The sequence below is a fragment of the Glossina fuscipes genome, unplaced genomic scaffold (genome assembly GCF_014805625.2).
Source record: "Glossina fuscipes isolate IAEA_lab_2018 unplaced genomic scaffold, Yale_Gfus_2 0, whole genome shotgun sequence".
NCBI classification, from domain to species: domain Eukaryota; kingdom Metazoa; phylum Arthropoda; class Insecta; order Diptera; family Glossinidae; genus Glossina; species Glossina fuscipes.
In genome coordinates this window covers 30,445,647-30,469,392 of record NW_023998414.1, presented here as the reverse complement: position 1 = coordinate 30,469,392, position 23,746 = coordinate 30,445,647, and the positions used below count along the sequence as shown (strand labels likewise).

Here is a 23,746-nt window from a genome sequence, read left to right as displayed (position 1 = left end):
ATATTATTTGCGATAAGCTTTCGCGATAGAAAACTAACACATATCTACCGTCCGAACCGTTCAAAAGTTAAAAACCAAATAAGAGAAAATAAGAGAAATAGAGAGATTATGTATGAAATTTCGTAGTAAAATTTTTCACTCACCGCACACGAAACGATAAATATTTAAGAGAATTGAAACTATTATGTATAGAAGTAATATTTTCTTGTAGACCAGATTCTTTAGATCCTCCAATTTTTCAATGCACCGGTTAAAATGGTTGATATACTTTCATATTTCCCATCCCCGGATTGAAAATATTGATATGGTATAGGACATTTTTAATGAGTGCACCTTCCCTTTTAAGTATAGTTTATCTTTACGGTCACGCTGAGTGACAGCGTATTTAGATAACTCTTCTCAGTTACTCATCTCAATATACAAAAATCGGTATACGATAACAATATTTTATTAATTGAGTTAAGATGAAGTGGTCAAGGGAAAAAAAACTTTTTTCCCGCATCGAAATTTTTTACTGCTTTTTCTTCTGGAATTCAGCAAATCAACAATTGATTTGCTGCGTGTAAAAAAGTTTCAATGTGAAAAGTCATATAATATGTATTCATGTTTTATGATGAAAATAGATCTAAGATAATGATTTTATATACAAACGCTCTTCTTATTTGAAATATTTTCAATTTTTCTCAATTTTTCACTCGATTAATATTTTTGAGTTTCTTTTCTTTCATTTTTTTCGCAATTATTCAATTCCTACAACTGCTTTGTACATTAAATTAATTTTATAACGGAGAAAGACACATTAAGCATATAAGCACGGTTTTCCACCTTGAGGTAGGCGCCATAAATAAATTGTTAAATTCCCTGTTAAAAGGCAAAGCACAGAGTCGCTTTTAATAAATAAATGGTTAAATGCCCAACTAAACAGATCAAAGATAATCGATTCTGTTAAATAACAGATCAAAGATAATCGATTCTGTTAAATAACAGATCAATGATAATCGATTCTGTTAAATAACAGATCAAAGATAATCGATTCTGTTAAATACAAAGCCGTCGGCAAAACACAGATTTGAACTTCGAATTTGTTAACTTGAGAGGAGAGTAATTAAATGAGCGAACTTCGAATTTGGTAATTTGAGAGAGTAATCAAATGAGCGACCACTTGTTGCAATATAAAGAGTTGGGCAATTTCATGTGTAGAAATAGCACATATCGGAAACATTTACCCAATGATGTAGATTACCCGACTGAGGAAATCTTTCATACATTCAAGGAGTTTTCGCTTTTCCGTTGCGCATATGCATGAAAAAATATCTAAGAAGTGATACAGATTTCTTTCAAACAGAAAGTACATAAGAAAAAGTTATTAGACTTGTTCATATTTTTGCTGCTAAACCGAAAAAACGCACAAGACATCAAAATTAAAAATGTCACAAATTACTTGAGAGCGATCTACTACTACTACTGCTACTACGATTGCAAACGGTCAAACTAATTTTAAATAAAAAATTACTGACAAATAATTTTATATGTATTTTATTCTGAAATTTCGCCATCTCTATGGCTATTAGTGGTTCATACTGACGATTTTCAGGGATTATGTGCATGATATTCCAAAGAAAACACTCACTTTTATTCTGTCCAAGTACGAACACACGCATGTATGATTACGCAATCACATCGGATCAAATTAATAAATTAAAATCTTAGGGCTATCATGAAATACCAAGTGCAGCAAAGACTCCAATGCTTAGCGATACTGACAATGGGGCTATGACCGAAGTTAACGCATCATCGTTTACACCAAAAAAAAAAAAAAAAAAGGCATAAGAAATAAAAGAACAAAATTCTCATGTTCTATATAGTTTGCAGTGGGCGCAGCTGATTTCTTCTATTTTCAAAATAATAATATTCCAATAAAAGTATATAAATAAAAAAGTTTTTGCCGTTGTATGCGTGTCCTTTGAAAAGTTTCGATCAATTCGAGATTCTCTTGTAAATTGTTTTCCACAAATACTACAAAATTGCACAAGTTGTACAGACAAATGCGCACACATAAAGGAGGCCATGTTTAAGAGCATTCTAAATTTGAAACTGGCCAAGAAGTTGTGTATTTATGGGGTTTTTGAAGCTGGTTTCTGCGCGTCATAAATGTATTGAAAAAACAATTAAATCTTGATACCCTATATTATTGGGCAGGCATGGTCAATTTTTTTTCATTTTTGTGCACATATGCTACAGCATCACCCATAGAATATGCTTTCAAATTTTTGTATATTTATTTACTATAGTCTATGCGTAATGAGCAAAACATCAAATTTTCATTCCTTATGAGAAACAGAGATGTTCTCCGTTTAAATGGTACTGTGGGCGTGCCCTTTCATCGCTTTGGTCCATTTTGAATACGTACGTACGTGCAAGAACTTCCGATGTTTTGTATCAAATTTCAATTCGATAGCTTCACGTCCAGAGAACTATTTACAGAGGACAGACGGACATGCTTAAATCGATTTAGAGTTTGATGAAGAGCCGATGAAGAACGTATATACTGTGTGGGATCTCTGAAGCTTCGTTCTCGGCCTCGCAAGCGTTTTGACAAATTGAATGCACACTTCATTCTTCGGTGATTGGTACATATATATATATATATATATATACAAACAACTTTGTGAATACTAATAATTTTATAATAATTGTTTTTGCTTGAGACCCATTTTGATCCTAAAGAACCAAAAAATTATTGCAAACATAATAATGTAGCGGCTATGACTATATATTTCGTAGAAATAAGAAGAAATTTTTTTATACGCTTTTATTTGCAGAGCAATAATTGAAAAAAGTTGTTGCACTTCAATTAAGTACATAAGATCGCTTTTAAAAGTCTTGAAAACATGCCAATTAGCTAACAATCTTCATTTTGCGAATTCATTTCTTTCTCTCAGATGACTTCAAGTATAAGTTAATAATTAATTTTCGTAACTTTCGTTTAGTGTACGGAAAAATCATAAGTGTTTAGATTTTGTAAAGAGAATTTTAAAAACTTACCTTAATCGACTAATTATTAATTGTTAATTGCGTATAGAAATTAATAAAAATTAACAAAAAAATTAATACCAAACAATACACAAAAATAACAAAAGACAAAAAAAACAAAAAAATTCATATCATTTCAAAAAACATTATCTCATTTGTCGATTAGGCTGTCCGTTGTTGTTCTCATTAAAATAGTGAAACATGGGTGCTGATCCTGGCTGACGTTATCGATGACAACCACAATTGTAAGTTTTTATTGAACGGCTCGTTCACTATGCATATAGGCACATTCATATTTTCGTTTTGGTCAGCTTCTCTTCCCCTTCTCTGGTCCATGGACCACGTAACGACACATCCAAAAAAAAAAAAAAACCAAAAAAAAAATGGATATATTCTTAAGCAAAATAACTAATATTTTTATTTTAAGATGTAATAATATGTAAATTATGTAAAAAAATATATGTAAATTTATTATATATTTGTTTACGCCAATCATTTCAGTTTTACAACAATGTCAACAATTTTTTTTTTTTTTGCTTTTTCAAGATTTTCTCACTTGGTTCGGCTTTCTGCGTTTGTAGCGTTTAAAATATCCGCCAACATACTTACACGAAATCTGTTAAAAGAGCTGTGTAACTCACGAAATCTGTTAAAAATCTGTTAAAAATCTGTTGCAAAATGCACACTTGGGCAAAATAAAAAAAAAAAACAATATAAAATTGGGGAAGTTTTGCCGACGGCTTTGCAATTAACATAGAGTATTAATTTAACGTTGGCTTTGCTTGCCTACCTTTAGGTGTAAATTAATGTAAATTAATTGCACAAGTTTTTTTATGAATATACGTTCAATGAATTTGCAATAAAATATCTTTGTCTACATACATAAATACATATATAAAATTGCTTTCCCTCCATGCATAAGAACAATTACGCGAAGAGGTATAGGGTCCGTAAGCATAGCTCTGCGGCCTCGTTTCTTTTTCATTGTTTTGTGACCAATTTTTTGTATTTTGTATTTTAGAGCATTTAGAGCATTTGACACCAAATCAAATATTAAACGCAATATTTAAAATGATTTATTTGTGAAAATGTAAGAAATTTATTATCTTTTTTTTTTTATCATATGTATCGTTTCGAACTTAGAATCTTGCAATATGATCACCGTAATTAATTAATTGCATTGAAAAGAAAGAAAAAGACTTTATGCAAATTTGTACATTGTTACGTTGCGTCTGCATGAGTAGTCAATAAATTTGATTTCTGTATTTTTCTTTTAAAAAAAAAAAAAATATATATATATATATATAATAGATTGAGAAATAAATCCTTTTATGTTTGAATTTTTAATAGATTTAATTGAGTTAGGAGTTGTAGATTCTCTATCAGCCAATATTTCTTCTTCGTTTTTCAACACTTACAAAGGCTTTTATCTTTAACTTTATCAAAAAGGATGCTTTTTTTAAAATCTTTTTGGACTTTCCCTTGTAGGATGTCATCCGCCGTAAAAGTAAAGTAACCCGTAAAACATCCTACAAATATTTGGGCAAAATAAAAAAAAAAACCGATCTCATTGAACTGACTCTATGATTCGACGAATTGAAATTTTTTGAATATCAAAATTACTTTCTCATGTTTCAACGTTGAAAATTAAATCTTATATATTAAATTATGAGAATTAAAATAAAATATGAAATTGCAAGTAAGCAAAAATTTCTACACTCATAAATGAAACTCCGATTTGAAGTAATTTCATTATTAATCAATCCTTCAACTTAGAAATATTTATTTGTTGCATTTCATTCTCATTAAAACATGTAACAAAATATTCCTTCTCTTTTTTGTTTTTTTTTTTTTTTGTTTTTTATTCCTTATAAATAAAAAATATACTCTTAAACAAAATTAACACATTTAATGTTTGGAAATAGCACACCATCTATAGAGAAGCAAATATAAAAAAAAAAGAGCATATATACGTAGATATATATATATATATATATATATAGTTTTTAAAGCGAGAGAAATTAACGAACAAATAGACAAGTTATGAAAAATTTCTTTCTCCAAAATTACATCATTTTTTCATCAATTTTTTTAAATATAAAAATGGCACAAACTTTCTATTAAAACTAGTTATTATATAACAATTTTTTCTTACTTTAAACGTTTTTTTGCTTGATTTATTTATTTTTTTCTTGCTTTTAATTCTTAAGAACTGTCAAGAGGCATACAAAGAGAAAGAGAGAAAAAAAATTTCATTTTCATTTATTTGTTTTGCTTTTAACATTCAATACAAGACAATGCAGTAGAGAGTATATAAATAGTATAAGAGAGGAATGTAAGTTTTTTTCTTTTTTAAGTTAAGTTAAGGTTTAAGTTAAGGTCAAAGTGAAACGTAAAAAAAAAAATAAAAAAAATAACAACAACAATAAAAAATATTGAGTTTAGTTAGCGTAATTATGTAAACATGCATTCTATCCGAAATACTATTTTAAATATCTAGTCGCCTGTATAATCTTTTTTTTTTTCTTTTTTGTTAATTCCATTACTTTTGCTTATTAGCATTTAAAAATAACGCCAAAAAATGAAACTATTCCAAAAACGTACACATGTGTACATGTACCATAATTCCTTTAATTGTTTTTTTTTTTTTTTTTTTAACTCCATTTTACTTTCGCGTATTGATATTTGAAAATAACGCCCAAACGCGAAACTACTCATAAAAACATAGATTTACATACATTTTTCAAGTCTTTCCCGAAAACATGGCATCCATCATAACGCTCTTTGAAAAGCTATCAAAAATTAATGAGCTAATAATAGTAAAATAAATAGTAAATATTTATCAAGACGTAATAGCGTTTAAATGAGGATCGAATTAATATATTCTATTATTTTCTATATTTCAAATCTTAATCCAAGCTGTGCGAACTTGAGGATTTAAAAGAATATCTTTAAAATTCGACAACACTTGAAAGAATTCGCCTTAAAGACATGTGAAAACGCATTAGAATATTAAAAAAGAAAAGCATTAATTGGTATTACACCTGTCGTCAACGTGTAATTTCCATCGTCTCGATCATATATACGAAAATTGAATTTTTCAATGCTCTTCTCGACATCTATTTACAACGGGCGTCGAATACATTTTTTTTTTCCTTTTCTTTTCGTTTCAATCTGGGGACAGCACAATTTTTGTCACTTTTCTATATAAATTGTTTTTTTTTTTTTTTTTTTTTTTTCATCAATAACATGAATAATCGTGATGACCAAGGCCATTGAGAGTTCGTGGCGTATTAGAGTAAACTAATGGTCCAATCTAATCGTAAAGTGAAGAGTCGAATAGTGTTATGCCGCACAATCTTGGTGGGAAGCTCACATAAGCACTTTGGCAGATTACAAGCTCGTTAAACTTTTCTCTCGTAATGAATCTAATGATCTTGTGCCACGAGATCTATGGCAAATTAAATGCTAGCCTCATCCCACATGCACGTAAAGTGGCCGTAGATTTATTGTTTTCATAATAAGTTTTAACAATTTGTGTACACTGTACAGCTATGTATATATTGTAGTTCGTATAAATAATGGAAAAGCCTCTGAATCTTAAGCACATGATCCGCCTAAGCGGCCAATGATGAGGTAAATAATTTCGACTAACAACTCAATGGTCAATGATGGAGACAAATCTCAAGTTCGCGTAAAGTTTTCAATAAAACCGTTAGCCTTAGGTACTAAGTGAGTCTGGCTAAATTAATTATAACAATGATAATAAAACTTATTTACGTTTACTTTCGGAATCAAAAAATGGCTGACCTTAAATTAGAGATTTCAAATTGTTGATAGTGATACATTTTTTTCTTTTTTTTTTTTTTTTTTTTAGTCAGTATGTTCTGTTTTGTGATCATAAAATTATCTAATGAAAGGTCACCACGAACAAGTGGGATAAACTTTTTGATGTCTGTATTTAAATCAACTCGGCTTCTTACAGTAATTAAAAGTACGCATGTATGCCTTTTCGATTCTACACAAACACTTGAAACAATGAATTTTCAACGTACCAATCTAAATGAATTCGTTGACTTTGGCAAATTCGTGAAAACGGTATGAAGGGATCGACTCAGTTCGACTCATGTTCACCAACCTATGGATGATTTCGATTTTTATTGAATTTTTTTTTAATTTTCAAATCAAATCGTTTTGTTTCCAAATCAATGAAGAGAAATCTCCACAGGTAAAGACGAACGTCAATCCGTGGTTCAGTTACATATTTGCTTCGTAAAATCCCCAATGCGTATACGACCGAGAGATGGAAACTAAAATATGTCTTTATCTTTTCCTATTTGCGCGTCCATTAATGTGTTAAACAGAAGCCAATCTCAATGTCATTTTGCCCAAATTAAAATTACAATGACGACGCGTTTTCTTTAAGCATAAAATTTAAATCCTTAAATTCTTTCAGCGATAATCGATCATAACTATATCGACTTTACATAGTACGCTTTTCGTCTGGTCATAGTCTGTCTGCTTAAAGTGTTTACCATTAATCGATTTTCAGCATTTAGAGCATTCGCCTTTCATTCATTTTCATATACATACATTATATAAATGGGTGCAATGCTAATCTAAACATATTCAAACAAGCGTTTAATCCTTGAAATTTATCTCTCAAACAGGAATCTTAATATTTATTATAGTTAATTGTACATAATAATAGTGTGTATATCTGAAGTAAGTTAGCTCTCTGGCTTTTTGTTTTTATTTATTATAGTTAAACACTTTTTTTTCATTTAATATCCCTTCTTTTTTTTTTTTTTCTTTTTTTATATGTATTTGTAAATATCCTTTTAAGTTTTTTATAAACAATTGTTCCTTTATTTTATTTTGCTTTTCTTTCTTCTTTCACTACCATAAAATTTCACTCATTGAAAACCTTTTTTCTTTTCTTTTCATTTTAGAATAAATTGCACAAATAATAATGAACGAAAAACTATATAGCTATAGTGTGTGTTTGCATATAAAATATGGATTGTTTGGATTTTTTTTTTTTTTTTTCAATAAAAGCTGGTAAATAGAATTGAAAGATGATTAAAGTAATCATCGAACTTTGAAAATTTCTCAGTTTATTTATAAATTCAGTTCAGTTCAGTTCAGTTCAGTTCTTATAACTTTTTTTTTGTTTTTTCACTTCACTATTATTAGGTCACATCATCCATTATATATGTAGGAAATGAGAAGTAAATTATAATTGAATTTATTTGAATAAAATTTAAGATTTCTCTGAAAATCTTGAATATCATCTTCATTTTGAAATGAAATAAGTGAACACACTAAAGCATGGCACGGTCCACCGTTAAATACCTTATATGTCTTTGCTTAATAAAGTTATTCGTTTAACGATTTCTCATAAGTGAAGACTTATATAAGAGGTGATCAAAAAAGGAGTCCAATCCGAAGCATTTGCAATAGCGTTTGTTCTTAAGCCAATACGGGCAGACAGAGAAACATGTTTAGATCGGTTCGAAATCAGTGTAACAAAGTAATTAAACACCCTATACCAACTTACAGTATGAGGGTAGGGGCTTAAAAAGAAGTAGTTCGATTCGACATTTTCACAAAGTTTAACAAGTTGCATCAAAATATCTCAAAAATTGTGAGCTGTACATGGAACACAAAGATACAAAGAGGCCATACGGACAGACAAGTTTAGATCGAATCAGTAGTGATTTCGAATCGATCGGTATAATGAAAGGTGGATCTATTTAAAGTCCTTCTACCCACAACTGCAGTACGGTATAACATGGGTTAGCAAAAATTGATGGGATAAAGTGATAAGCAGCACTCTGAACACTTTAAAACTTTAATGATGGTAATAACATAACAATGACATAACAAACAAAATAGCATTGTCATTCATCAGCCGCCTCAGCCGCACAAGATACGAACGCTCGTATCATCTTGTAGTTCATGAAAAGTATTAAAGAGATTTTACGAGATTTTAAAAATTTTGAGGAAATAGAAGCAAAATCAAGTCAACAGCAAGTCAACGTTACAGCAGCCACCACTTTGATGTTGACATCGCATTGAAACATGAACCAAGAATAAATGTGCCTGCCAGAAGCACATCAAAATGAGAAAAAAAAACCATAGGTATTTTGGAATTGGGAAAATTACAAAATGCCGTCTTTTTTTTTTTTTTTTTTTTTTTTTTTTGATCAACCAGCTTTTCTGTGCAATTTTAAATCAATTCCTTAACTTATACGATAAGTTATGAAAAAAAAAAAATAAAAACAAAAAAAAAAAATAATTGCGAAAAATAGCAAAACTTCTTCTGCTTTATATTTTGACTTACGGTGTGAAAGAGTGAGTCTACTCTAAAAGAACTACTTTGTCACATTTATTTTAGGTACACAATGCATAAAACATCAAATAGTTTATTTTTTACAAAAATTTGCAGTTTTAACTTTTGCTCTTCTTCTTCTCAATATCTTAAGTTATTAAAATTTTTGTTCAGCTTAAGTATTAATTATCAAAATAGTTCAAGTTTGTTTACGATTTTTCGTAACTTTATGACAGTCAATTGATAGTGGACTTAAAAGTCAAAGATAAAACACTGTTTTGTTTATTCAATTTCTATGGGTGTAAATATGTTATTCAAATCCGGTATATATTCTATGGTATGTATTGGACTGCTTTTGCTAAAATATATACTTTTTTTTAAATATGAATATTTTTCCTTAATTTATTATCTATTACTAAATTTATATGCATATATATGTCCATTTAGATATATATATATATATATATATATATTAGTTACACTTAAAATAAGAAAACATCTATATATGACATCCCTTGTGGTTGTATATCTAAAAAACGTTTTTGTTTTTGTTTTTTTTTTTTATTTAAAAATTTGTAAGAGTTTTCATTAAAGCTGCTTGTCAATTATGTGTATCGGTATGTATGTATGGTACTTATGTTGTGTGTCTGTGAATTTTTTTATCTCATACGTTAATAATATTAAAGATAATAAAAATTAAAATAATAATAATACATAAAATAATAATTACAATAATAATAATATATCATAATATGTATATATATATATATATATATATGAAGATAATTGGTAATATTTTTAATTTGTAAATTAAATTTTGTGATAGTAAATTTTTTCAAGTTTACAAAATAAATACATAATAAAGCATGGAACAAAAAAGACAAAAGAAAAAAAAAAAAAAAAAAAAAAAAAACACACGTAGGCTACATTAAAATCAATAAAAAGTCGACCTGGATATTACTCTACGCCATAGGATGTTTTATAAGTAAAGGGCGAAATTAAATGTATTTAAAAAACATCTCTGTTACGCACTTCTAAACTTTAATTTAAATGTCACTCTGCTTCGAAAATACGTTTTACACAGCCAAAATGTTCCTCGATCCAATGGCGATTCTCTTTCTTTCTATCATTGGCCAAAATATTATAAACCGCTTTAAAGGTACAATTCAGGAAAAAACAAAGCAAGCATAATGAGCTAACTGCTAAACCGAAACCGGTTAGCAAGTTGTTCGATTTTCGAGTGAAAATTCGAAAGTCAGAAAGTCAGCACTATATACGAAAGCAGAAAGTAGACCTTCACTCGAATAGGCACTATGGCATTTAGGGACATGTAAGTTCTAAAAATCAGAAGAATATTTTATGGCTATTGGTTTATTTGGGCACATTGTAGAAAATGACTTTTGTAATATTCAGCTTTTCGAAAAGTCGTTTCGTTTTATCCCAACAGTGGACTTAATTACATTCTATCATAGCCAAATTGATAGCTGAGCCGCATTTTCAAGGCTTGTTTTTGAGAAGATTTGCTTGATTCTGCAAAATAGCTTTTGTTTGATGCCTTATCGGCTATAGAAAGTCGAACGCGGCAAACTCCGGCATATTTTTGTTTTTCACTATCAATAAAGTAAAAATGTGTCTGAAGAAAATGTGATCGAAGGCTAATGTCAAAACTGGTTTAGGAAATTTCGTTCCGGTAATTTTGATCTTGAAGATATACCACATGCCAGAAGGCCAATTGAAGCCGATGAAGACAAAATAAAGTGATTAGTTGATGCAAACTGACGAATAATAATTTGTAAGACCGCTGGTAGATTACATTAATCGAATTCGATCGTTCATAGCAATAAAATTTATGCACTATAAAAAAAATCGTTTATCATTTTGCCCAAAAAAAAAAAAAAAAAAAAAAAAAAAAAAACGAAATAACTTTCCGAACAACTTAATATATGCGCCCAATGTAAGAATTGGAGAATGACACAAGGTAAAGTAAGTCGCACCACTGAGAGCGTATTCAGTCCTATTGAACCTATTACTGTAATAGCGTATAATCGATCAAAATATTGCGACTGTTTTATTAACGACTACACTCAAAACAAAAAAATTGAAACTTTTTGACACAAAGTGCTAAACTTGATCAAAACCGGGAATATAATTCTAATGAGATGCTCAAATGTTGTAAGCAAATTACCGAAACAGTAGCTTATACTCCTCAATAGCATAAAGTATCTGCAAAGTTCAATCTCGGAATTTATTAGAAAAAGCTCGATCTCTATTGTCGAGGGCAAATATTCCACAAATGTTAGGGGATGAAGTTGCGTACACCGGAATGTATCTAACTGATGTAAATCTAAAAGAATTATTATTATTACAACAAAGGAGAGCTTTCCAATGTCCAGAGCTTTTGCTTGCAAACCATATGATTGGGTACTTGATGCAAAAAGAATTAAACTGGATACTAAGAGTAAGTAATACGTAATGGTTGGAATGGTTGAATATTGTCCTAACAGGCATAGACATTGAGATAAAGAGAAACATTCCATAATTCTCGATCGTGATTGCAAGTTTAATAAGTTCGAGCACGTAAATGGTGTATTACGAATAAAGAGGAAACTCCCATTATATTGTCGTTTAAAAATCAAATTCGAATGTAATAATAATATCCCAATTGGGGATTCTATAATCCAATTAGATGAGATGCAGAACAGTTTGAGTCCGATAGTATACGATGAATAAGAACAGTGTCAAGGGTTTAGCGTAGGTACCTGCCATGGTGGCTTAACCCTACGGTGGCCGATGACACACAAGCTATTTAAGCGTAACCGGCGCCCTCCGGAGAGTTAGCCAATCCCTATAAGCTAGGGGTGTTTATTGTGTATGGCTCAATAAACCCACTCTGGTCAGTCTTGGAGCCTATCCTCATCTCGATTTATTCCATTTTGCAATGATGGAAACCAAAGTCATCACGAATAATTCCCGAAGGGCCGTGCCCAAGCAGTTAGGGCTCACACATTGATCAACTGCACGTTCAGTGAAAGCAAAAGAAGAATATTATATGGAACACCGTTCTTCCGTCCAGGAAGAGTGTAATTCTTCATAGGTTTCAAGCAGTTAAAGTGAAAGAGGCGCCAAAAACATATAATGAAATTCAAAATATAGAATCCCGCAAGAAGTGGGAAGAAACCGTAAGAAATTAATTAAATTCCATACATAAAAAAATAATGTTTGCGAAGTTGTGAAGAAACTTTTTGATAAGAAGCTTCGAACATGTAAACGGTTTGTCGCTCAAAAGAAGAGGGAATCATGATAAGCTGTAAAGCAAGGCTCGATGCGAAAGCCTTTTTTAAAAAATACGACACTGATTATGAAAATATATATTCCCTGATTACTAAATAGACGAATATAAAATCGGCTTTGGCAATTAGACTAGCGAGCAGATTTATTGTTGCCCTAATTTCACTTAAATTGATTTAAAGAAAGAAATTTATACCATATAGATAGAAATACCAGATGGTTTAAAAACTGAATCAGACAAGTGAGTTTACGATTAAAAAAATGTAAAGTCGACGTGACGTTTGCTTTTATATACCTAAAACTAATAGCAATATAATGTTATTAATTATATATTTTGGTAACGCATTAAATGCTGGAAACGATCAAAACGATATTCGGGCAAAAGCCATCTGTCAACAATATTTGAGATGTCAAACAATGGAGAGTTAAAATATTACCTTGGAATGAAGATTTCTTATGAAGAAGAAGATAGTATAGCTAAAATTAAATCAAGAGGCAAGCATTGGTAATTTGTTTAAAAATTCCGACCAGGATAATTGGAATCCGATTAATAAGCCGATGGAAAAAAGTCTACAATTAAATCATCAATCAATAAACACGCAAAGTACATAAAGAATATTCTTATCTTGAGCTTCTGAAATTTTAAATTTGTAAGCCGCAATAGGAATTTAAAGTACTTGTTGGATGCGTCGGCATTAAGCGTAGTAGACAAAAATTCCAACAATCAAACCTTATATTAAATCTCATTTTGTCCAAGATCATATATTAAGACGACATATAAAAGTGGAAAAAATCATTACAGAAGATCAATTAAGTGATATATTTAAAAAGTCTCTTCACAGATCAAATTTAATATCAATTAAAAGCAGTTTAAAATTATCTAATTGAGAGGTGATGTTGTTGTAAAGAACTTTCTGTTGATTTTTATAGCTGGGAACTATGTGAAAAAGAGAAAAAAATGTTTTCTTTATTTTAAACTATAACAACTTCCACATTAGATTTACGGTATCCGTCAACTTCACGTGCTTGTGGTTTCAAGCTCATAAATTCCGCATAAGGAAGTAGATATCTTCAGACGATACTCGCCTTTGATCTGTATATATATATATATATATATGTACTTTTTTTCTGCGACACGTTCACTTTGCTATTTGCAGATGTAGTATAGCAATTGTTACTGAAGTCCGTCAATTTGACGAATAAGTATTGTAAACCGTTACAGTCGTAAAGACAAAGATAAGAAGCTGAAAATTGACGCAAACATTGCTTAATCCATTAGTAACACAAAAGGTAACAAAAATTCGCATGCACACCTAAAATGTGAAAAAAAAAAACGAAAAAATGTATTTTTGGAAAACTGATATCCAAGAATTCGTCATAATCAACGGGTTTAGTAATAGGTTAAATTGGTGGAATATACGATTTTTTTTTTTTTTTTATGGTATGACCCATCACTCAGGAAATGTTCGTTATTCGGGCAACGCGGTGACGGCCAGCAAGAAGTGGGGAAAGAGATAGGGAAGCGGCCGCAGCCTAGTAGGTGTGTATGTAAACAGATCACTCCGACTTTTTTTCGTCACACTCCCTGAATATAAACAACGCGTTATTATTCCGACCCGAAACTATGAAATGCTGAGAGCGGTCACTGTAACTCATTACAGTCCATGTTTTAAAAAGCATTAATACGGAATCCCTGCAATTTCGAGCATACGAGCTCAGAACATATAATTAAAAGAAAAAACAAAGGGATAACAAATAAAATATAAATATATCTATAGAAATACTGACAGTAAATAGATCAATATATTATATAAATGCACAATATACTCCTATATTTAGGGAATATATAAGGAGAGCTCACTTAGCGTATCAATTAACCCATTCTTTTTTCAAATGTCGATTATGACGGATGGGAAGACTAAGCAGACACAAATAACTCTTTGGCTATGTTTGCGAACCGTTCAATATATACGGTATATAAACTCAACCATAGTTAAGTAAACATCAAGCATAAGAGGGCATTATCCTAGACACAGATTCTAAAAGAATATTCTTACTTCTAAATTCTTAGTAAATAAGATGAAAAGGAACACATTAGACAATAAAGTCCTGGGATCTTTGAACCGAAATAGGGATTTGGTGTTTTGGGACAACATTGCAACGATTACCTGTACTTGTGATATAATTTTGAATTACTATGGCATAGAGTACAAACGGTTTTCTTTACTTCTTTCTTTTTGTAAATATTGGCACAATATTTTGTTTAATTGTTTACCTTAGAAGTCAAATCAATTTGCTCGCAAACTTAACCAAAACAAAATTTTACTGACCCTCAGTAATTAAAATTTCAAAATGTTGTTGACGATTTTCTATATAAGTTGATGGCTCGTTAAAAATTGCGGCATTCAATACTCTATGGGTTTCATTACGTGAGAAATCAATTTCATAACTATAGTATCAAAGTTCATCACTAGTCGGTGGTTGCATTTGTACGTACTCTTTGGGAAAGTAGCCAACCTAAAATCAGGCGTATCAATAACCCATTGTTTTTCTTTCTTTTTTTGTTTTTGTATTAAAAAAAAAAAAAAGAGAAAAATTTTAAGTACTACGTACCACATCGCCAACTTTACCACGCCACCAGCCACGATCATCTCCATCTTTACCAATTATTAACACCTGGCAGCCAGCCTTCAACTGTAACTGATTTGTACCTTGCGGTTCAAAATCAAAAATGGCAGTTCCATAAATCTCCCGAAATGGCCATTGCAATGATTGATTTAAGCTAACAAGTAATTGTTTAAGAAAAATAAAAAAAAAACTTTTTAATATGGTACGCAATGGGAAACGTTATAGATAACTTTTTATTATTACCCAGCAAAATTTTCACCCAGATCATTGCGTTCGTAATAGGAAACCAAATCAACTATACTTTTAAAACCACGCCTCGTAGATAAGCAATAAGTTACATTATCACCGTGATAGTCGCGATTAATTTTCATGTGCTTAATAACATTCTCATCGGTTCTGAGATTAAAAGGACATGTTAGTAGTATTTTATTTTAATTAAATTTCAGAACGGAAATTCAACTTACTTCAAACTTAAAGCATACATAGTTTCATTAGGATTTGAGGCACCCTGCGGGCGAACTCGCAACAAATAAGTACCAACACGTCTACGTTCCAATCGTATCTGAGCCGTTTCACGATCCATATTTCCCACAAACCTAAAAAATTAATGCAGAATAACAACTAATTTAATTAATTGCTTTATGACGAAATGCGTAAGTAACTGCATTTACCAATTAAATTCGGCCAATTTTCGATCACAAACTGGCGGAGGTATTGATACCGTTGTCTGTTTACAACGACCAGTTGACGATATGCAGCCTTTATGCACCGCGATCTCGCACACCTTACAGCGGTAACCCTGAAAATGAAAAAAATCGATTAATCACCGACTTGGCTCAATTAAGCTAATAATCAATTCAATTATATATAATCGACTTGGTTCGGCCGCAAATAATTTGAATAACTTTTTTCGCCGCTTCAAGGCGGTCTAGCGAGACAATTAAAACTGCATTTACACAGAATATCTGTTCAACTGAAATTAACGTATCGTAGATTATTAATGAAAGTCTATTAAAATCTAGATACTGGGTTAATGACATTCGGATTTGATTTGCGGAATGAATCTACGAAAATATATGTTTATTTTCACATCCGAGTGTCAATGATTGCAGCCATAATAATTCCGGTTACAATATTTAGACACTTGCATAATCATACAACATGAATCTACCTCAAAGTGAATAGAAGGTTCTTTTTCTTTATTTTCCTCGTTATTGGATTAATTGGGCATCTTTTTGGCATTTTGCGATCTTCTGTTGAAACCACAAATACTGCTATGGCTTTATCTTGTTTATTGGAAAAACCACAATCACGCTTCCTACGTACTTACCAATAAATTTTTATGAAGTTAATTACATTTCATGCATTTCTTCATCTTGCGACTGCATTGCGTTATTTCACGATTAAACGGCTAATTTAGAAAAAAACGAAACGCTAACATAGTCGAAAAGGTGAAATTCTTGTTACACTGATAGTTTTAATTTTGTTGATACGTTTTTGTTTAATTACACACGTTCATCTCTAGCTTCATCTCATGCTTAATATTTAAAAATGCTAAAATACTTTAATGATTATAGACGTATTAGTTAGCGCGGATCAGAACCATTTTAATATTTTAGATGGCTTCGCCATCAAGTCTTCTAAAGCAATGTCTGACATAGGTTGCAAATTTCAATTGTTTGCTATTATAAACACACTATATACACTTTTAATTCTTGTCTGCGGCTAAAATAGCAATAGACATGCTTCATTCTAATAATGTAGGTTTGATATTGAACACGCCCCTTCTATACTTGAAGACATTTCTAAATTAGGACATTTTTCTCCAAAGAATGCCTAATGGTACCCAGTTGTCTTTATGACAAACGAAATGATGTGTGCATACCCTCTTCCCCTTTTCTTGGATGGTGGGTATAAGAGACAATTACATAAAGGTACAACGAAATTAAAACGAATGTGAAAAAACAAACCTGATGTATTCGACCTTTTAAAAATTTGGAACAGTGTCTACAAGTGGTAGGAGCATCGAAAGTGAAGATCTCCATTTTGTGATCGGTGTTTCGACAACCTGGAGGATCTAAATTTTCCCTAAAACAAAATTTATATTTTTCTTTTCGATTTATGCTTTAAAAAATTGATATTCTACTTACATTGCCTCCGTTAAGGCTTTACGCCACTTATCTCTCTCCGGCTCTGACTTTAGATATAAAGTGAAAGCGGTTTTACCCGATTTGCGTGCCAACAGTAACTGATATTTAAAACGAGTATCACGCCCTAATGTGCGTCTAGAATGGCTTTGCTCTACGCGATATTCATTTAAATTGTGAGAGTCACGAAATCGATATTGCATATCACCGGCCTTGGCATTTAAAGGTTTAACTAAAATTAGGATTTTATCGAACACAAAAGCATAACGCAACTTGGTTTTTTGATCTTCGTGAGCTTTTATGTGTAGTTCACCGTCTAATAATAGACGGCCGTATTGCAAAAGATCATTACCATTTTGCGGTAAATGCAAATCTATAATGCTATCCTGTAGTGAAAAATATATCAATTAAGAAATAAAAATAATTCACTTAAAGCCAATCTAAAGAAAACTTACTTTAACTTTTTGTATAATCACCAAGTGATCAGAATCACGCTTAACCTCATTTATGTATTGAGACACATCGATCATGGCCTCTTTTGCACGCTCCAAAGAACGATAGTCTTCGTGCATCTGTTTACCAAATAAGTGTTATTATAAGTGGATCTAACAGTTTTAGATGAATTTCCAATACTAACCGGTGATGTTTCTTTGACTAGTTTATCCAATAATAAATGATACTTTAAAATACGTTGCATTGGCACTGACAAGATATCACGTAATTGTAATTTTCCCACATTATATTCACGTTCACATACCTTTTTAAATACATTTTTAATCATCATTTTAATTAAATTTTAAAAATTCTAATAATGTAAGTATTGACATATACCTGAACAAGTTGATCAATTATTTGATTTTTTTTACAAATATCAGCTAAATAATCAATGGCACCTAATAAACACGAACAATATTCACCATAGATTAGAAAAGGTTCCCGAAATTCCAAGAAAACCTGACTCATTTTCACTTTGGCATGAGGTTGCAAAGAATCACGTAATTTATCCAAAAATTTTGTATGTATATCTGCCAATTCCTAAAGAAATGGAAAGAGTTGAGCTAATTGTCACATTTTTTCAAAAATACTCCGCTGTTAAGAAACCTACTTTAATACGCGGAAATATTTGTCGCAACTCTTCTGGATTTAAATAGCGTTCCAAGGGCGCCATAAATTTAGTTTTTAAAGCATTTAAAACATCTAAATAATTGGATTCTGTATCAATCAGTTCACGTATAACGTAATCACGCTGTTCAAAACTGGTAGCTGAGGTGATCTGATTTTAAGGAATTTTAAATAAAATTGAAGAAAAAGTTACTTAAGAATAATTTTGTAATGGATTAGCTTGACTAAACAGTTAATATTAATTTACTAATAAAGCTGTCTTAGCTCATTTAGATGGCTAAATAGTGACTAATAAAAGTGTTATAAGTGCAGCGTTGGGAGTGAAAACGTTTTTAAGACATGTTTAAAAAATAGTTAATATTAACTGTATAGTAAAGTTAATGATTCATTACAACTCTCTTAGCTATTTTTTAAAAGAAATTTAGATAGAATTTGCACGAGTATAAGACATGCCGGTGAAAATATGTTAATTAGCAAGTGAACAAAAAATTAATTGAGTAAATAAATAATACCTGACTTCTGCTCGTTCTTTGTAAAGCACATAAATCTTGATAGACTTCTTCCTCTTTTGTATTAATATGTTCATCGACATGACCATTACATTCAACATTATCGTTTGTACTAATAACACATATGAAAACATAGAATAAAATTTAAAAGAAATAAAGTTCAAATAAATCAATAAAAATATATAATTGAAAAATAAATATGGAAAACATAATTAAAAATAACAACAAAAAATTGGAAAACAGACTGCAATGAGAAATTGCCAGACTGATTTTATTTTAACCATATTTTACCATCGCTAAATCGATAAACAGTAACATCTGTTTCTTCTCACACATCTCTAACTTAAATAGACCAACGTAAACAAACCAGAAAGAGTAAAGAGAACATGGTAATATTGAAAATTTTGCTCTCAACTCTTAGTCTCTCTCTAGTATTTTGTACAGAAAATTAACCTCAAAATGAAATTGTTAGAAAAAAAAACGTGAAGTTTTATTAAGGAAGGAATAGCTGCACAAATCACATCATTTCGCAAAAAAATCAAGACAAAGGAACGAATAAAAGTTATCTAAACAAAAGGTTAAACTATATAATACATTTTTTTTCGTAAATGAAATTCATATTGAACAACTAATGCAAATTAAACGAAATGTAGAACCGTAGATGACAGAAATCACAAAACGCAAACAGAAATAAACATAATGGAATTACATTCTTATGCCAAACGTAGAGGTTCGAAGAAGTGTGAGTGGTGTTTTTAACGTAAAAAAAAAAAACTTTAAGGATAATGTGTGTGTCTTTTTCTGTTGCATTTTTAGGGACAATAGAACAAAAGCGGAAATTGGTTCAAGCGCGCATTGAATATGATAGTTGGTTTAGTAATAAACCTAATAACAGTGTATTGCCATGGAAGTAAGATTTGCATAATGTTTTATTAAAATTAATAAGAGTTACATTGTTTTTTTCCACTACAGACAAATTCTTAGTGTGGCAAAATTGGAGGATTTCAATGTATTCTTTGTACGAAAGCAGTGGTCCAATATGGTAGCCAAGTATAAGCAGTACAAGGAACTATTATACCTAACGGTTAGATAAATAACTTAAAACTTTCTTTTAAAACCGTAAAGTTATATATTTTCATTTTTACGTTTTTCATCAGCAAGTGCGTTTAGGCAATGCCAATACTAAATCAATTGACGCTAAGATGTTGCAGTGCATCAATGACGCATGGGAGTTCTTTGAACCAATTCACGTATTTATGACACGTAAAACAACAAATCTACATTCGTATGCCTTAATACAAAGAGATAGTAATGAATATGACGACGTGAGCGAAGAAGATGAAGGAAACAATCATGGAGCAGAGGAAATAGAGGTGGAAGATGAAACATCTGTTGCCATAGACTTTAAACAGCAGCACAAAATAATGGATAACCATGAAGTAGAAATTCATACAAAGGAGAATGTACCAAAGAATACCGAGTTTTTGCAAGTTTCTACACCGACTTCGAACACATTTAGCAGCGTTAGTAAGGAAAGTTATGTAATGGCTAAAAATTTTCAGTCAGCAACCGCACTAAATCAGGACAGTGCAACATTTTCAGTACGAAATACAGATCATGACTTTTATTCAAAACGCTCAATGGAAATGCATTACGGCCAACAAATGGGTGAGCAGCAGCAACAGTTAAAAGACAATTATCAACAAAAACAACATCAAAGAAAGCTTGAGCAGCAACAATCAGGTTATGACTACCAACAAAATTTGCAGGAAAAGTGTTATGGTCATTTGCAAAAACAAGGACATCGAAAAGACCATGAATTTAACGAAGATCATCATATGAATGATAATAATATACAGCAACAACAACATCATCATTTAAGCTTTGATGACCATACTGAGACGCAACAAGAGCAACAACATCGCCAACAACTAAGGTATACACCCGATGTTGATCAAAATACTCAGGAATCAATGATGATTGATATGTTCAATAACCAATTCCCCCAACAATCACAACAACACTTGGGAAGTATTTTATCAACGCAATTAATGGATAATATAAAAACTGAAATGTTGTCATTAGAGCCGTCAGCAATTAAGAAAGAGCCGTCGGTATCTCCGATCAATATGGAGCATGAATTAACCTTAATAAATCAAGAAAATCCTGGTAGTAGAGCTAGTGGCGCCACCGAAGAAGTTCCTTCAACACACGCTTCAAAACGATCACATACCCAGCAAAGTGAACGTGATAAATATTATCGTCATAAACGCCATTTTAGTCGCCGTTTGGAGAAACGTTTCGATGCCTTATTGCAGGTAGTTGGACAAATAGTTAAAGCCGAATATCCCAACATAGATGTTAGCCCCTTAGTGAGCGTTGTCTCGTCAACAGCTACAGAATTAATTAACAGCGATAGCGACGAACAATCAAGTAACAATGACGTGGACGATAACAACTGTAATTTAAATAATTCTAATGAAATATAGATTAGAATTATAATGATTGGTACTTAAGTGAGAGAAACCATATGTAAACAAGAAAGAATTAAAAAATCACTGAACATATGTATTAAAAAATATTAAATTGCGTTACGAGAAGACAACAAATAAATTAAAGGAATGCGTAATCATCTTCCAAAGTACCCTAATATACATTCAAATTTTTATGATCTTTTCATTTAAACGATACTATCTATATACGTCTGCCTGCAGAATTGAAAGAAGGAAAAGAAATCAATTTATTTAAGTATAACTAAAAGAAAAAACGATACAAACGTGTAATTATATGTTTAGCAAAAAAAAAAAAACTTTTTAAGGTGTAATAATACAATTTATATAGTGCATAAGGTATGTATGAAGAATATGCGAAACATTTGAGATAGGAAATCAACGAAAATACAAACGCTACACTAAGGCATGCTTGTCCAATTGTTGGTTGCGACTAATTAATAGCAAAACTTTGTAATGTTTCCCGAAATTTTATACGAAAATCATTGCGCCATCATTGACAATATCGATATTTTCATAAAAATGTTAAATGTACCAGTTACTGAGAGGTATTTTATAACGAAAAGCAAGACAATAATTACAAGAGAAATATTGTGTTCAAGTGTTTGCTTAAATAATTTATATCATTAGCTACACTTTTCTTTCCTCTTTCAGGCAAATTGGCGGCTGGAGGTATATCCTTTCTCTTATCTGAAAGATGACGGTGCCATCTATCTGAATTAAAGATAACATTAAAGTATAAAACTTGATGAATACGGTGAGTTTAATATGTACTTGCATTCCAAGATCAAATCATAAATTGGGGATTTTTACACCCACCAATGAAAATCGGACGCGTTCTAGGATTATATGCGATTCTCTATCTTTGCTTATAGCACTCAGAAGTAACCGAGATATAATAAAGTATATACGTCCATGGTGAATAAGCAATTTCATCGTTTGTACAAATGTGATACATACAAATGCATATTTAAATACATAGCTTATATTTTAAAAAGGGCGTGATTCATCTAAAAAAAAAAAAACAAAAAACAATAAACAAACAAAAACACTTACAATTGAGAAAAATCTCTAATAATGAGAATTTTAAAAGGTTGTCGTTAATAATGTACAACCCATTAATCATAAACAATCTAAAATCCCATACAAATACTTTTTGACTGGCTTAGATGAAATGAAAAAAGATTTCTAATACATATTTATATAAAAGCGTTTAAATTGGTGGGTACAAAAGTTTCTTTTCAATGCAATTATTATTTTTTAATTCAATTCTTTTTCTTCTTCTTCTTCATTTTGCTTGATTTAGGCTATTTGTTGACAATAGCGCTCATATCAAAGACTCGAGAAAGCGTAAATCATCAGTTTCATCCTAAGGCGATTTGATCTTGCAGTCAATCAATTTTGTGATTTATTTTAACTTAGTCACAATACAATGCCTCGAGGTTTACCGAAAATGTTCAAATTTCTTATTCATTTTGTCAAACCGACATATGGCCAACTCGGTCAAAGTACTAAAGCCTTAATACGAGACAAATAGAGAAGGCTTCCCTTCTTTTCAGAAGCAAAAAAAAAAAAAGAAAAAGTTGCAGGTTTTTTGCTTATCACTCTTAAAATACAACAAATGCAACGATGAAAATATCATCAAATTCTATGAGTGATGATCGTGAATACGGATATTGCGCTTGTCCAACATTATACAATACCGAAATTTTTGTTAAGATAAATGTCGTGGACGTAAAAGGTTCGATTGCAGCCGAGTTAGAGCTCGAGAGTTTTCTTCAAGTTGATGGGAAGAAACAACTACTAAGGTCTATTGTGAAGGTTTCATGTTTCTTAATGTATCTGAATTTTAGAATCTTAATATGGACATAAGCACGCAGGATATACGACCGGCATTTTCTATTGAAAAAAACTGATACACTTAATATTTCTGAAACTTCGCGTTTAATAGGTTTCAAGCGTGTGTGCAAGGCGGCTGTCCAACTATTAATGGTATATTGGACAAGACTGCGCTTAAGCGCAACACCGCGTAAGAAACTTTACAAAGTAATATAAAATAACGCAAGCGCAGCAGCAACAATAATGAGTTAGTGATTTTGAACGAGTCGACGATTGATAGGGAAAAGATTTGGATTTTCAAATCATTTCTTCTTTTCCAACAACAAAAGCATATTT

The 23,746-nt window shown here is 31.0% G+C and overlaps 2 protein-coding genes across 7 annotated transcripts in view; one reads left to right on the top strand and one right to left on the bottom strand.

Annotated features, from left to right (window-relative positions):
• Positions 1 to 3,176: 3,176 nt before the first annotated feature.
• On the top strand, positions 3,177 to 23,726 carry LOC119644896 (sex-determining region Y protein). 3 transcript variants are annotated; one of them, XM_038044813.1, is made up of 4 exons: positions 3,177 to 3,278; positions 19,878 to 19,971; positions 20,034 to 20,145; positions 20,219 to 23,726. In XM_038044813.1, exons 3-4 carry the CDS (start codon positions 20,101 to 20,103, stop codon positions 21,548 to 21,550), a joined length of 1,377 nt encoding a protein of 458 aa, XP_037900741.1. In that variant the 5' UTR covers positions 3,177 to 3,278; positions 19,878 to 19,971; positions 20,034 to 20,100; the 3' UTR covers positions 21,551 to 23,726. The 3 variants fall into 3 exon arrangements, with proteins under 3 accessions (XP_037900741.1, XP_037900658.1, XP_037900587.1); XM_038044730.1 differs by lacking the exon at positions 3,177 to 3,278 and adding an exon at positions 19,603 to 19,791; XM_038044659.1 differs by lacking the exon at positions 3,177 to 3,278 and adding an exon at positions 19,603 to 19,803.
• The window catches only part of LOC119644648 (protein vav), a 36,866-nt gene continuing 23,375 nt past the window's right edge, over positions 10,256 to 23,746 (bottom strand). For 2 of the 4 annotated variants that reach the window (XM_038044568.1, XM_038044488.1), the window contains 12 exons: positions 19,065 to 19,173; positions 18,536 to 18,703; positions 18,262 to 18,465; positions 18,068 to 18,187; positions 17,886 to 18,002; positions 17,434 to 17,816; positions 17,254 to 17,371; positions 15,955 to 16,082; positions 15,748 to 15,879; positions 15,527 to 15,679; positions 15,269 to 15,437; positions 10,256 to 15,172 (listed from right to left, as the gene is read on the bottom strand). In XM_038044568.1, the coding sequence (XP_037900496.1) occupies positions 15,113 to 15,172; positions 15,269 to 15,437; positions 15,527 to 15,679; positions 15,748 to 15,879; positions 15,955 to 16,082; positions 17,254 to 17,371; positions 17,434 to 17,816; positions 17,886 to 18,002; positions 18,068 to 18,187; positions 18,262 to 18,465; positions 18,536 to 18,703; positions 19,065 to 19,173 (1,861 nt within the window). In that variant the 3' untranslated portion in view covers positions 10,256 to 15,112. The remainder of the gene's footprint in view (positions 15,173 to 15,268; positions 15,438 to 15,526; positions 15,680 to 15,747; positions 15,880 to 15,954; positions 16,083 to 17,253; positions 17,372 to 17,433; positions 17,817 to 17,885; positions 18,003 to 18,067; positions 18,188 to 18,261; positions 18,466 to 18,535; positions 18,704 to 19,064; positions 19,174 to 23,746) is intronic. The other 2 variants (XM_038044331.1, XM_038044409.1) reach the window with 1 other exon arrangement.